This window comes from Leptonychotes weddellii, chromosome 5 (genome assembly GCF_054177405.1).
Source record: "Leptonychotes weddellii isolate Sample4059 chromosome 5, ASM5417740v2, whole genome shotgun sequence".
NCBI classification, from domain to species: domain Eukaryota; kingdom Metazoa; phylum Chordata; class Mammalia; order Carnivora; family Phocidae; genus Leptonychotes; species Leptonychotes weddellii.
The window spans coordinates 68,655,855-68,669,776 of record NC_138373.1 but is presented as its reverse complement, the minus strand read 5'-3'; the positions used below and the strand labels follow the sequence as shown (position 1 = coordinate 68,669,776).

The following is a 13,922-nucleotide window of genomic DNA, read 5'->3' as shown; positions in this document are numbered from 1 at the left end:
CCCCATTCTTTCCTTCCAAGAAGCCTCAGCCCGCCCCCTGCCTACCCAGCCCACATTCTCTCTCCCACCCATCCCAGCCCCCAACTCATATTCCCTGGTGCGATGGCTGCTTCCCAAGGCCCCACATGCTCAGCTTTGACCAGGCCAGTGTGCCCAGGAAGTGCCAGGCTGCTGAAGGGATGGGGAGTGACAGGCTCTCTTGTGTCCCTTCTGGATCCAGCTGTGGGGTCGTGTTTCCTCAGAGGCCGCACCTCAGATCTTTGGCATTCGTGCGCAGGACTTCTCCCCTCCCAAGCATCTGTCCTCCAGATCGCTTGCTGAAGACCTTGTGCTACTTCCTTTTATCCAGGCTTCTAGTCTGGGTGTCCCTTACTCCTCTGTTTTCCTCAGGGCAGCTCAGATTTTGATATCTGATGGGCCACAGTGGGGAGGGAAGGGCAGGGCCTGTTTGTATAGAGTAATTGAGGCCCCACCTCCCACAACCTGGAGATTAAGCTGGGGGTAGGGGGAGGAGAAAATTGCTGAGATGGGGTAATCTGAAACTCTTTGTCAGGATAAATTGGGACAGGATCCCCACGCTTCCCCTCCCCTCTCAAACGCCCAGCACTTCCACCCACTCAGAGCACTGGCTCTAAGGCCCTCTCTTCTGAAGGGGGCCCTCTGCCGCTGGCCTCCAAGCTCAGTCTCTGCCCCACCGATGCCACAGCCAAGGAGCAGAGAGCATACATCCTCTGCTCCTAGCTTCCCAGGGCTGCCCAAGTCCCAGGCGCCTGGGTAGTTATGCCAGGAGAGGCCCGCGCAGAGCAGGAGAGAGGCTTCCAGCTCCTAAGGGAGCAGTCGGAGGCCGTCCTGCCGGATGGGGCCCCCAAAGACCTCCTGCAGCGCTTTCCCAGCTGCTTCCCCACAAGGGGAGCCAGAAGCGTGAAGACTACTGGGTAGATAAGGTTTCACCAGCAGACAGCTGTTCGAGCTTACTATTAGGCATAAGGGGAAGGGGAGGGGAGGGGAGGAGAGCAAGTCTTTAGCTCAAACTCCAGCCTGGCGCTCCTTCCACTTCTTTCTGTCATCTCTGCCTTTCTGTCATAGCTATTACTGCCCCTTGCCTGGGGAATGCAAACCAGCCCCCTTCCTGCATGGAAAGAGCCGGGACTGCGTGCGCGGCCGTGCGTGCGTGCGTGTGTGCGTCTGTGTGCGCGCGCGCACAAGCATAGCCAGAAAAACAGACCCAGGCTTTAGGGCCCTGCAGTGGGGATGAGGTTGGAGAAAGAGGCTGTGGGTGTGAGGATGGGATGGGACTGAATTGGACCGTGACCTTCAGTAGTGAGAGGAACACCGGGGCTGGGGCTGCGGTGGCCCGGGCGTCGTCTGTCCACCCGGCCTCCTCAAGCCGCGGGCCGGACGGGTGCCGGGGCGCTCACACTCACCTGCTTGCTTCTCTGCCCCGTACAGTTCCGGGGCCGCGCCAACCTGCATGTGTTTGAGGACTGGTGTGGCAGTTCCATTCAGCAGCTCAGGAGGAACCTTCACTTCCCACTCTACCCACATGTGAGTGTTTGCTGGGCGCGCCTCTTTTCCCTCCCTCGGCCCACTCCTGTGTCTCATCTCCCCCTGTCTTCTGTCTTCTTCATCTGTCCTGGCTCTTTTCTGGTTCATTTTCTTTCCTTTATATCTTGGGTCCTCTTTTCTTCTGCCCACAGTTACTACTCTTGCTCCCTTCCCAAGGATTCCTTTGAGTTCTCTGCCATCTTCTGCATCATTTCAGCTTCAGGCTCTCATTGTGCCTCATGATATAATTTAGCCAGAGCCACCACATACAGTTGGGCTGGTTGTGCACTGTACAAGGTTACATGAACAAAGAAGCAAGTGGGAGTGGAAATCCTGCCTACACTCCACTCACCAAGCCATGCCCCAGTCCCTCCTGTCTCCCTCCCCACCTTGGTCTTCCCACCAGCCCTGAGTGGACCAATTTCTTCAGTTTCCTCTTCCCTCTTCTGGGTAATGGTTTCCCTCCCCTTTCTTGGCGTAGATTCGCACAACCCTGAGGAAGCTGGCCGTGTCGCCCAAATGGACCAACTATGGCCTCCGCATCTTTGGCTACCTGCACCCCTTCACCGATGGTGAGGCCAGCCCCAAAGTCCCATCCTCCTGCTTCCTGCTCCAGGTTCTTTACGGTACCCAGAGAACATAAGCCTGTAGTTGAGAAGTAAGTCCACATTAGGCTACCTGGACCCTGTTAGTCCATCACTGGGGAGAGGGGGGAAATTTAGTCACGGTGAGGTCTCATCCAGTGCCCCCCAGCCGCCACTTCACACCCTGATTTGCAGAGTCTGGCACTAGCTTGTCTCTTCCTGGGAGTCTTCCCTGTCTTCATGGTGTCTCCTAGGATGTGGAACCCCCACTTTACAGAGAGGGAAGTCACGGCACCAAGCCCTCTGAAGAGAATGTAATCGCTAAGACATAAAACAGGCCTTCAGCCCTTTATGCTAATGCCCTTCTTGCTTTCATCTGCAAACTCTCTCCCGGACTGCCCAGGGAAGATCCAGTTTGCCATTGCTGCAGATGACAACGCTGAGTTCTGGCTCAGCCGGGACGACCAGGTGTCAGGCCTTCAGCTGCTGGCCAGTGTGGGCAAGGTAGGGTCAGCCCAGCTCCAGAACTCTCCCACTGGGCCCAGGAGCCAGGTCATGGAAGAGGCACCTGCCTGCATCAGGAAACCCTCATTACCATTAGTCTCTCTGGTGTGACAGCCAGGGAAGAAGGCGTGAGAGAGAAGCATCCTCCCTCTCACCCCTGCCCCGTTTTACAAAGGGATAGACAGAGTGTAAATTGGGGAGGAGTGAGGAGTTAGTCTGAGGCCACAGAAAGACCTCAGGAAGATTCATCTCTGGGCTGGGACTGGGCCACGTCCCGTTTTTGGGTTCCAGCATCCTTAGCATGGTGCCAAGGATGAACGCTGTGGAGCCTGATTGCTCGGGCCCCTTGTAGGAAGGGCGGAGGTCCTTCTTGCCTGGGTTACCTGTCACTCCCCTCACCTCTCCTGTTTTCTTTCCCATCTCCCTGCTCTTCTTTTCTTCCACATCTCCTCCCCATTCCTTCTTTGTCTCTTCACTCCCCGCCTCCCTTCCTTCATATTGTCCATTTTCCTCCTTCCTTCTCTTCTCGCTCTCCCCACACCTCTAGACTGGAAAAGAGTGGACTGCCCCTGGAGAGTTTGGGAAATTTCGGAGTCAAATTTCCAAGCCAGTGAGGTGAGTAGGGAGTCTCATGACATTCCTATGAGCGACAGAAAAAGCCCAACCTACCTCAAGTGCTGAGGTCAAATCAGGCAAGGGAGTCCAGTTGTACCCTCCCTTTTCTCCAGCCTTCCTTATCCAGATATGCAGCATGCCTGGGCTCTCGTGCATTCTGATAAATGAAGTCTTTGACTTAGAAACCATCTGGCCCATCCTTCCTCATTTTACAGATGGGGAAACTGAGGCTCAGAGAGGGGTGTGACTGGGAGAAGGTCACACAGCTATTTAGTGACACTCAGGACTGGAAAACAAAATAGGTCTTTCTTCTCCCAGCCCTTGCCCTTCCCATTTGCTCCATCCCTGGAGATGTCCACAGCCTGGACACTGCCTGTGCTGTGGAAAGTTCCTCATCGCTGTGTTCCCTTGGGAGACTGGAGCGAGACCAGGCCTTTCCCAGTCTGTAGTGGCTGGAATTGCTTTTGTCATGCTGGAAGGGGAACTTAGCCTAACCTCAGAGTGCCACCTGGTGGCCTGCACACACAAGCAAGAACATGCACTGGTTTAATGGTGATAATAGTGATGTTGGTAACAATAAGACAGTTTAGCTGGCGAAGAGCACTTGCCGTTTGCCAGTCTCTGTGGTGAGCACTTCACATGTAACTCAGCATGGCAGCTAACGTCGTGGACCCAGAAGCCAGACTGCCCGGGTCCAGATCCCAGTTCCACCACTTACTACCTCAGTGATTTGGGGGCAAATTACCCAAGATTTCGGTGCCTCAGGGTTCTCATCTATAACCAAGAATTAAGTGAGTTGGCATGTATAAAACCGTTAGAACAGTGTCTGGCACATAATAACAACTCTGTAAGGGTTACTATTACAGATGGCCAGACTTACAATAGTTCGACTTACGATGTTTCAACTTTACGATGGTACAGAAGTGATATGCATTCAAGGGAAACTGTACTTCAAATTTTGAATTTGGATCTCTTTCCAGGCTAGCAGTTAAGGGGTACAGTAGTCTCTTGTGATGCTGGGCAGTGGCGTGAGCCTCAGTTCCCAGTCAGCTACATGATCGATCACAGGGTCAACAGCCGATAACAGCCATTCTGTGCGCATACCACCATGCTGTTTTTCACTTTGATTTAGTAACTTACATGGGATATTCAGTACTTTGTTTTAACTAGGCTTTGTGTCAGATGATCTTGCCCAACTGTAGGCTAATGCAAGTATTCTGAGCACGTTCAAGGTGGGCCAGGCTAAGCTATGATGTTCGGGAGTTCAGTGTATTAAATGCATTTCGACTTCCAATATTTTCAACTTAAGAGGAGTCTATCAGAACGTAAGCCCGTAAGTTGAGGAAGATCTGTGTTTCCTTTGATCGTCCTGATTCTCCTGTGAAGTGTGTACTGTTAGTACCGCCATCTTACAGAAGAGAAAACTAAGGTCACACTGTGAATAAGAGGTAGTGTGGGGACTGCCAGGTGTCAGGCACCTGGAAGTGGTGTCTTTTTCCAGTTTACACCAAGTTGTGGTGTGTGGTAGCCATGGGGCTGGTAGAGTGGGTCCAAAGGAGATCAGTAGCTGAGCCCACAACTTGTGAGAGGGCAGAGCTAGAGGGGAGTGGGGTCACGCACACCCCGTACTGTCCCTGGGGGCGGTTACAAAAGCCTGGGCTCTGGCTCTGCTTGGCCTCTCAGAGGGCCAGCATTAAAAGCAAAGCTCCTGGGATTCTGGAAGCAGAGAAAAAAAAAGACAAGGGGAGGCTGCGGATGGCAGGAGCAAGGTAGGATGGCGGAAGAGTGGGTCACGGGCAGCCACAGGGCCCGAGAAGATAGCCTTCTCTGTCTCTGCTCTCTCCTGCTAGCCTGGCAGCCTCCCAGAGGTACTACTTCGAGGTGCTGCACAAACAGAACGATGAGGGCACGGATCATGTGGAAGTCGCGGTGAGAGCCCTGCCGTGCCTGCCCCCCAGCTCAGCTCGGAGCCGCTCCTCACCCCTTGTCCCTTGAACTCTTTTCTAAATCCAGCTCCCTCCAAGCCTCCACATCCACCCTTTCTCTTCTTCCAGTGGCGACGGAATGACCCTGGAGCCAAGTTCACCATTATTGACTCCCCTTCCCTGTCCCTTTTCACAAGTGAGTAGGCTCTGCCCCTCCCCTGGAGACAGAGGTGAGCTGGGGCCAACATGTGGGGTTCGGTCCACTGAGGGGATTTGGTTAAGGGAGGGGTGGAGGCTAAAGCTCAGGGTGCTTGGAACGTGGGTGGAAAGGGGGTCCAGAACAAGGAACAGAACTTAAAGGGAGCCTAAGGTCAGAGATCCTTAACTCTCAAGGGTCAGTGACCCCTTTGAGAACCTGCTGGAAGCTTGCTGAGATCTTGCCCCAGAAGAACGCCCTTGTCCATTCACACACAATATGTTGTGTACAATTTCAGGAGCACCCAGAGACCACGAGGCTCACTCCAGATGAAAAACCTCTGAGTGAGGCCAATTTCCTATTTTACAGTTGAGGGTCCCATGGTTCTTTGCAAAGCCATGACCAGAGCTGAAGAAACTTTCTCACCTGCTTTAGATTTGCAGTAAATGAACTCTTCAGTTGTACTATGTATTGCTCATGATTTCCTATGCATCCGCAGGCCCCACTGAGAAATCACCAGCGGGCAAGTGGGGCCACGTGGGCCCGGGTGTAGGAAGAGTAGGCAGGGCCAGAACCCCAAGGGAGGAAGGGAAAGCTGAGTGCTGGGAGGAGACTGGGAAGGCAGTGGAAGGTGTGTGAGAGACAAGGAGGGCAGGATGGGGACAGGCCGGGGAGGCAGTGTGGCAAAGGCAGGATAGGTAAGAGGAGGTTGATGGTGAGTGAAGCTAGAGGCCACAAGGTCAAGGCAGAAGGGGCAGATCGTGAGCTGCTAAGTTGATGCAAGAGGAAGAAGGGAGAGCTGGAGTCCATAGATGCAATGTGAAACGAGAAGAAAGAGGCCCATAATAAACTTCAGGGAAGAAACTAGTAAGATGAGCCAGAGGTAACCAGCCCCAGGTAGAGAAGGAGAGCTCCACCTGGGGCTGAAGGCAGATGAATCCAGACAGCAGGGAGCAGCCAGGGCAGTTAGAAAAGGGGAGGGGGAGGCCTGGCTCACTTGGAAGGGAGAATACTAGTCTGGGGGTGATGGAGGGGGCAAGGCGGCGCCCTGCCGTGGTCCGCCTTGCTGGCTTGTCTGTCTGAGACGCAGCATAACCTGGAGGCTGAGACTACACTGACCAGGTTCAGATTCAGCTTTGCCACTGACCAGTTGTGTGGTCTTCGGCAAATGACTTAGATTCTCTTTGCCAAAGCTCCTAGTCTGTAAAGTAGGAATAATCACTAAACACCTAAGGTATACGGTGTTTATGGAGATGAAGTGGTTTGATATTTATAAGATGCTTAGAACAGTGCTTGGCTGGTTATTTATTAAGTGCTCTGTACATGTGTGTGAGATAAATGAAGCAGACTTAAATGACATTTCCAGGGGTGCCTGGGTGGCTCAGTCGTTAGGCGTCTGCCTTCGGCTCGGGTCGTGGTCCCGGGGTCCTGGGATCGAGCCCCACATCGGGCTCCCTGCTCCACGGGGAGGCCTGCTTCTCCCCTCCTTCTCCCCCTGCTTGTGTTCCCTCTCTCGCTATGTCTCTCTCTGTCAAATAAATAAATAAAATCTTTAAAAAAAAAAAAATGACATTTCCAGCAGAGAGCAGTAACACATTTGAGGAAGTGGTATCTTTTTCCAATTTACACCAAGTTGTGGTGTGTGGTAGCCATGGGGCTGGTAGAGTGGGTCCAAAGGAGATCAGTAGGTGAGCCCACAACTTGTGAGAGGGCAGAGCTAGAGGGGAGTGGGGTCACGCACACCCCATACTGTCCCTGGGGGCGGTTACAAAAGCCTGGGCTCTGGCTCTGCCTGGCCTCTCAGAGGGGCAGGGGCCTGGGTTCTGGGTTTGCTCCAGGACTCACAGCTGCTTCTGTTCTTTCCTCCCTGGGCCCAGATGAGACAGTCCTAAGGATGGATGACGTGGGCCATATCCCTCAGACAGCAGCCAGCCATGCAGGCTCCCGAGACTCTCTTCCCAGAGAGGAGCTGCCCCTCGCAGACATGCTGCGGCCCGACCCTCGGGACACCCTCTATCGAGGTAAGGCCTTGGCCACACACTTCTCATCCAGTCTGGGGACCATACACTGCCATGGGTGTTAGTAGAGGAGACTCCGCAGACTTGTCACTTCTACTACAGTATTCCAAAGTCAGAGAATCTTGCTTTTCCCTTAGGAGTGTAAAATATAATATGCGTATAGAAAAGTACAAAAATACATGTGTACAGTTTTACAGTTCCACAAATCATTACACAGCAAACATTGGGTAACCACCTCCCAGGACAGGAAGTAGAACTAGAGCCCAGAAATCCCCTACGTGTCCCTCCACAATCACATATATCATAGTTTTCTACTGGATCCCAACTCTTTTTTTTTTTTTTTTTAAGATTTTTACTTATTTGAGAGAGAGCACAAGCGGGGTGAAGGGCAGAGGGAGAAACAGACTCCCCGCTAAGCAGGGAGCCTGATGTGGGGCTTGATCCTGGGACTCTGGGATCATGACCTGAGCTGAAGACAGATGCCCAACCGACTGAGCCACCCAGGCGCCCCTGGATCCCAGCTCTTAATCCAGTGAGAGAAATATGTTCCCACCAAGGTGTTAGAGTCTTACATTCTTGGGAGCATTTACATTTTAAAAGATGAGAGAGCCCCAACCCCCACAACAACTGGGTGGAAATTCAGTCATTGGCCCTGAGCCAGGATGAGATTCGCTGGCCTCCTGGATGTTTCTAAACCTTTACTGAGGCTAGCCCTCTACAGCCGTCCCCATGCCATGAACCGGGGACTGTGGCCGAATCCTTGGCCTCCAAGACTCCTTGAATGTACCGACCCCAGAAGAGTGGTGCCAGCCTTAGTTTGGCAACCTCAGCCGATGGACTTGGACTGCCCATGGCTGCTATTAGTGAATACAAAACGGTGCCTGCTCAGAGCAGAGGCCTTCGGCCCTCCCCCTCAGCTGAGAGCCTTTGTGCCTCGAAGCCAGCCCGTTCCAGGCTCCCATCCCCACCCTCATCCCTCTTCCTTTACTGTCCTCAGTGCCTCTGATCCCCAAGACTCATCTCCGCCACATCCTGCCTGATTGTCCCTACAAACCCAGCTACCTGGTGGATGGGCTCCCCCTGCAGCGCTACCAGGGACTCCGCTTTGTAAGTCTGGGGGCCGGGCAGTGGGGGCTTGTGGCCTGTGGCTGAGATAGAGGGGTGCCGGGCCTGACTCTTCCTCCTCCCCATGCCACATAGCAGTAGACAGGACAGCCTCACAGGTCCATGGGCTGGGTGAACTTGTGTTCCACGTTGCCCATGGCCCAGTGGACTGCCTTATAAACCTTGAGAATAAATGCTCGGCCTTAGGAAGAACTCCAACTCCAGCTCTGCCACAGTGATGATGGTGATGGGAGGTGGACTGGCCTGAGCCTTCCTATACTCTCAGCACCTTGAGCCACACACCCTGTCCTACCGGGCGACCAGCCAGCAGTACTTCTTAAACTCATAGATGAGGCCCTGGGGAAAGTGAACTGTGGAGGGGAGGTTAGCTCTAGAGAACCTGTAGCCCAGGTGGAAACTGCAGAGGCAGAAGGCACCCTATATATCCAGATCTAGAAACGATTAGGAGAGTGCTCGAGGCAGGAAGAAGCGGCCAGGAGTCATCCTCTGGGTGGAGAGTGGGTGGGGTCTAACTGGGAAGTTGGTTGGTGGCATTGCCTGAAGCTGTAAGGGAGGCAGGAAGCAGTGGTGGGTAACAAAAGGGGGGTTGTCCCAGGGCCATGGGAGGTTGCAGGTGAAGGTTTGGAGGTGGCAGGAGGAGGAGAGAATGGTGCTGGCTGCAGCTGGGGAGAAGCAGCTAGGATGGGAGGTGAAGGGCGCGTGCACTGGGAAGCTTGAGTCCGGGGTTGCATTTGGTCCAGAGAGTCCAGGAGAGGAGGCCTGAAGAGTGGGATGGAATCCCGGTCTGTGGAACAAATGTTTTCATCCGAAGCTCAAAGCAGCCCTTCTCCCCTCACCGTGAGCCCTGTGTGGGCCCAGCCAGGCGCAGGCTTCACCCTGGTTGGCTGATTTCTTACCGAGATCCCACTCTCTCATTCCTGCTGCTGCTTTCTCTGCCTCCAGGTGCATCTGTCCTTCGTTTACCCCAATGACTATACCCGCCTGAGCCACATGGAGACTCATAATAAATGCTTCTACCAGGAAAACTCGTACTACCAGGACCGGTGAGCAACACTGAATGGGGCAAGAGAATGGCCTTACAGAGGGGCTCCAGGACTAGAGGGGCGGCAAATGCCCTTCCAGCCCGAGGAGTCTTGGCCCTTCCCAGGCATGCCACACACTCACAGACACACACACACACTCCTGCCCTCCAGACTGGGGCACGACTCCATACTGCTGCTGGCCCTTCCCGCAGAGCCTCACGCGCTAGCCTGTGGGGCCCTGGGTGCCAGTCTGCCTCTCCCGTCCTCCTGCAGGTTCAGCTTTCAGGAGTACATCAAGATTGACCAGCCTGAGAAGCAGGGGCCGGAGCAGCCAGGTAACAGTGACTGCTGAGGCTTCCGGGTCAGGCTGGGAGGGATGAGCATGGTCTGTTTCTAGAGGAAGTTCAGGCCAGGCCAGCCATGCCCCTGAAGAGCTTAAAATCCGAACCACACAGCCGCTCCCCCTACACCCAAAGGAGGAGAGAGTGGTACTCCTTCCTTTTCCATCCCAGGCACATGCGGAAAGTGACACTGTATTTAACAGCGTGCTGCGGCCAGCTGGAGGAGAGTTAGAGCCCCAGAGGAGATTGCTTGGACTGCTGGAGGGATCACTCTCCCTGGCACGTCACTGGGGAAGTTCTTCTGAGAAAAGCCCTGTTATCCTGTGGCCTTTCTTCTAGAGGGATTAGGGCATGCCAGGGCCATTTGTTGGGCCCTGTGTGTGCCAGGCACCTGCTAGGCACTTCGGGTATTTTATGTCGCTCCATCTTCACAACAGCCCTAAGGAAGATGCATGATTATTCCCTTTATGCAGAGGAAGAAACTGGGGTTAGTTGAGGTTGGTAACTTGCCCAAGGTCACACAGTAAGCCAGTGGCAGAGCCCAGGTGCAATCCCCACCTGACACTCGTTGGGTGTCATTCATAGGATCAACCGCGTCTTACCTTGTTTGGGAAAGTTGGAAACTCTGATGTGAGGAATGGTTGTTGTTATTAACAACAGGTTTTGAGGAAAGCCTTCTAGAAGAATCCCAGTATGGAGAAGCAGCAGAGGAGACCCTTGCCTCCAATGTCCAGAATGCCAGGATGCCAGAGGGAAGACAAGTGCCTACCTTTCCCCTTGGGCAGGATGTCACTGACTACCACCTCCGGAGCCTGCGGAAGCTCCTAGCTCAGCCCCGGGACGGTCTGCTGGCACCGTTTTCCAAGCAGAACTCCACAGCTCCTTTCCCTGGGAGGACCAGTGATGTCCCAGTCCAGCAACCAGAGAAGACGGAGCGAAGACCCAGCCCCCAGCCCAGCCAAAATCCACCTCACTCTGAGAAGTGGCCCCAGGGGCATCTGGCGGGGAAAGTGCCTCCTGTCAAGGGGCCTAGGCCCAGTCGTGACAGTCCCAGGAAAACACTAGGGCAGTCCCAGTGGCTGAATCAAGTTGAGACATACATCGCAGAGCAGAGAAGGGGAGACAGGATGGAGCCCCCAGCCCCCAGGAGGGGTTGGCATGGTGAGGAAGACATCGTGGTCGCTGCAGGCCAGGAAGGACAGATGGAGGGAGAAGAAGAGGGGGAAGAAGAAGAAGAGGAAGAGGATATGAGTGAGGTATTCGAATACGTGCCCATGTTTGACCCAGTGGTAAACTGGGACCAGACCTTCAGTGCTCGGAACCTTGACTTCCAAGCCCTGCGGACTGACTGGATCGATCTGAACTGTAACACATCTGGCAACCTGCTGCTTCCAGAGCAGGAGGCTCTCGAGGTCACACGAGTCTTCCTGAAGAAGCTCAACCAGAGGAGCCGGGGGTAAGGTAAAGGGCTCTCCTGGGACCGGGGCTGGGGCACAGCAGCCAGCTGGCCTGGGGGCAGGAACCTGGGGGCTGTTGCCCGTTCCCCTGCTGCAGGCTCCCTGGACGATCACCCGCCTGGGACCCCCTGTTCCTGAGAATGAGCTCTACCTGTCAGGTCTTTGTCCACCCTCGGGCAAGATTCTGACATCCCTTGGTACCTGGCCTAGGACATGTGTTGAGCACCGGGAAGGCTTGGTAGATGGGGTCCCCTTTCTCAGGGAAGGAGCTAGTAGTAAAGGGATAGAACAGGCAAAACTGAGACTAAAAGAGACAAGACCCCAGCGTGGGCTGGAAGGGCTAGGGCAGAAAGCAGGGCCTAACTTCTTTGTTTTCGCATTCATTCATTTAACCAATCAACATTCTTTTTTTTTTTTTTTTTTTTTAAAGATTTTATTTATTTATTTGACAGAGAGAGAGGCAGCGAGAGAGGGAACACAAGCAGGGGGAGTGGGAGAGGGAGAAGCAGGCTTCCCGCCGAGCAGGGAGCCCGATGCGGGGCTCGATCCCAGGACCCTGGGACCACGACCTGAGCTGAAGGCAGACGCTTAACGACTGAGCCACCCAGGCGCCCCACCAATCAACATTCTTATAATTGAGATACAATTCACGTAACATTCAATGTACCATTTTAGAGTGTACGGTTTTAGAGTGTACAATTTGGTGGTTTTAGGCATACTCATAATGTTGTGCAACCATCATCTGATTCCAGAACATTTTCATCACTTTTAAAAGGACCCCCGTACCTGTTAGTATTACTTCCATTTCTTCCTTCTCTCAGTCCCTAGCAACCACTATTTGACTTTCTCCCACTATAGATTGACCTATAATAATCATTTCATGCAAATGGAGTTATATTTCGTGTAAATGTAATATGTGGCCTTTTGTCTCTGGCTTCTTTCACTTAGCAAAACATTTTCAAGGCTTCTCCATGTTGTAGAATGTATTGAGTGCTTCATTCCTTTGTACTGCTGCATAATATTCCATTGTGTGAATATTCTGCATATTGTTGATTGATATTTGGGTTGCTTCCACTTTGGGGCTATTATGAATACAATACTGCTATGAACAGTTGTGCATAATTTTTTTGCATGAACATGTTTTCAGGTCTCTTGGGGATATACCTAGTAGAATTGCTGAGTCATATGGTAACTCTGTGTTTAACATATTGAGAAACTGCCAATCTCTTTTCCAAATCAGCTGCATCATTCTACATTCCCATCAGTGGTGTCAATTTCTCGACATCTCTGTCAACGCATGTTATTTTCCTTTCTTGAAAATAGCCATCCTAATGGGTGCAAAATGGTATCACATGGCGGTTTTGATTTGCATTTCCCTAGTGATTAATGATACTGAGTTCTAACCAATCAACATTTCTCTAATAACCCATCGTGTGTTATGGATTGTGAGTGAGTAGAATATTTTATTAATGAGGGTCAGTTTCTGAAGGAAACATATTCACCTTATATACTTAGGATCTTAGAGCTATAACAGACTTAGAGCAGGTCAGTAGGTGCATTTTTAAAGATGGAGGCAGTGAACACTAGAGATTAAACATCTGGCGGAAGCATCTTCCTTCCTTCCTTTCCTTCCTTTCCTTCCTTCCTTCCTTCCTTCCATTTTTTTTTTTTTTTTTAAGTAAGCTCTGCACCCAACGTGGGGCTTGAACTCACAACCCTGAGATCAGGAGTCACATGCTCTACTGACTGAGCCAGCCAGGTGCCCCTTGTGTCAGCATCTTAGCCAATGGCAACACTAGGACAAAACTCAGGGTCTCCTGACCTCTGGCCTCACAGGCTTCTATGTACCATGTTACCCCCCACAGTGGGGGAAGGAGTTACTCAAGCTGCCCACCCTTTCTGCCACAGGAAGTACCAGCTACAGCGCATCGTGAATGTGGAGAAGCGCCAGGACCAGCTACGTGGAGGTCGCTACCTCCTGGAGCTTGAGCTGCTGGAACAAGGCCAGCGCCCAGTGTGGCTCTCCGAGTATGTGTCTACACGAGGCTGGCAGGGCATCGATCCAGCTGGTGGGGAAGAGGTCGAGGCCCGGAACCTGCAGGGCCTGGTTTGGGGCTCACACAACCGCCGGAGACATGTCTTGAATGTCCGGGCCCCAGAGCCCAAACTGTGTTGGCCCCAGGGCTTCTCCTGGAATCACCGAGCCGTGGTCCACTTCGTTGTGCCTGGTGAGCCTCAAGCTGATCCCGGCCATTATCAGCAGAGTGGGGATCCTAAAAGTCACCATGAGCACCCAGGTCTCTGCTCACTGATGTGATCTCACGAGAACCTGTGGGAGAGGCCACTCGACAGGCAAGGACCTGAGGTCACATGGCCGAGTGTTGCGGTTGGCAAAGATGCCAACTCGTAGGCCAGGTGCTCCCTGTTGCGCCAGGTTTCGGAGCGGGGGGCGATCGTGGCCGTGTTGTCGTACCGGGGTTTGCAGCTGCTCTGGGGAACAAGACATAGAGTGGCTTAGCTGGTTTCTTTAGTGGAAAAGAGGAGCATGGAGCAGATGTGTGTAACCGTGGGCTGGGACAGGAGAGCAAGA

At 53.1% G+C, this 13,922-nt stretch overlaps 1 protein-coding gene and 1 non-coding gene across 3 annotated transcripts in view; one reads left to right on the top strand and one right to left on the bottom strand.

Annotated features, from left to right (window-relative positions):
* Window positions 1-13,922, top strand: part of B4GALNT3 (beta-1,4-N-acetyl-galactosaminyltransferase 3) — a 96,211-nt gene that overhangs the window by 76,546 nt on the left and 5,743 nt on the right. For both annotated transcript variants that reach the window (XM_081821003.1, XM_081821004.1), the window contains exons 4-15: window positions 1,450-1,545; window positions 2,027-2,117; window positions 2,533-2,633; window positions 3,181-3,248; window positions 5,099-5,177; window positions 5,303-5,369; window positions 7,247-7,390; window positions 8,385-8,494; window positions 9,455-9,555; window positions 9,808-9,869; window positions 10,536-11,331; window positions 13,241-13,560. In XM_081821003.1, coding sequence (XP_081677129.1) covers window positions 1,450-1,545; window positions 2,027-2,117; window positions 2,533-2,633; window positions 3,181-3,248; window positions 5,099-5,177; window positions 5,303-5,369; window positions 7,247-7,390; window positions 8,385-8,494; window positions 9,455-9,555; window positions 9,808-9,869; window positions 10,536-11,331; window positions 13,241-13,560 — 2,035 coding nt within the window. The remainder of the gene's footprint in view (window positions 1-1,449; window positions 1,546-2,026; window positions 2,118-2,532; window positions 2,634-3,180; window positions 3,249-5,098; window positions 5,178-5,302; window positions 5,370-7,246; window positions 7,391-8,384; window positions 8,495-9,454; window positions 9,556-9,807; window positions 9,870-10,535; window positions 11,332-13,240; window positions 13,561-13,922) is intronic.
* On the bottom strand, window positions 13,021-13,093 carry TRNAR-CCU (transfer RNA arginine (anticodon CCU)). The gene has a single exon. It is a non-coding gene; the product is annotated as a tRNA-Arg (tRNA).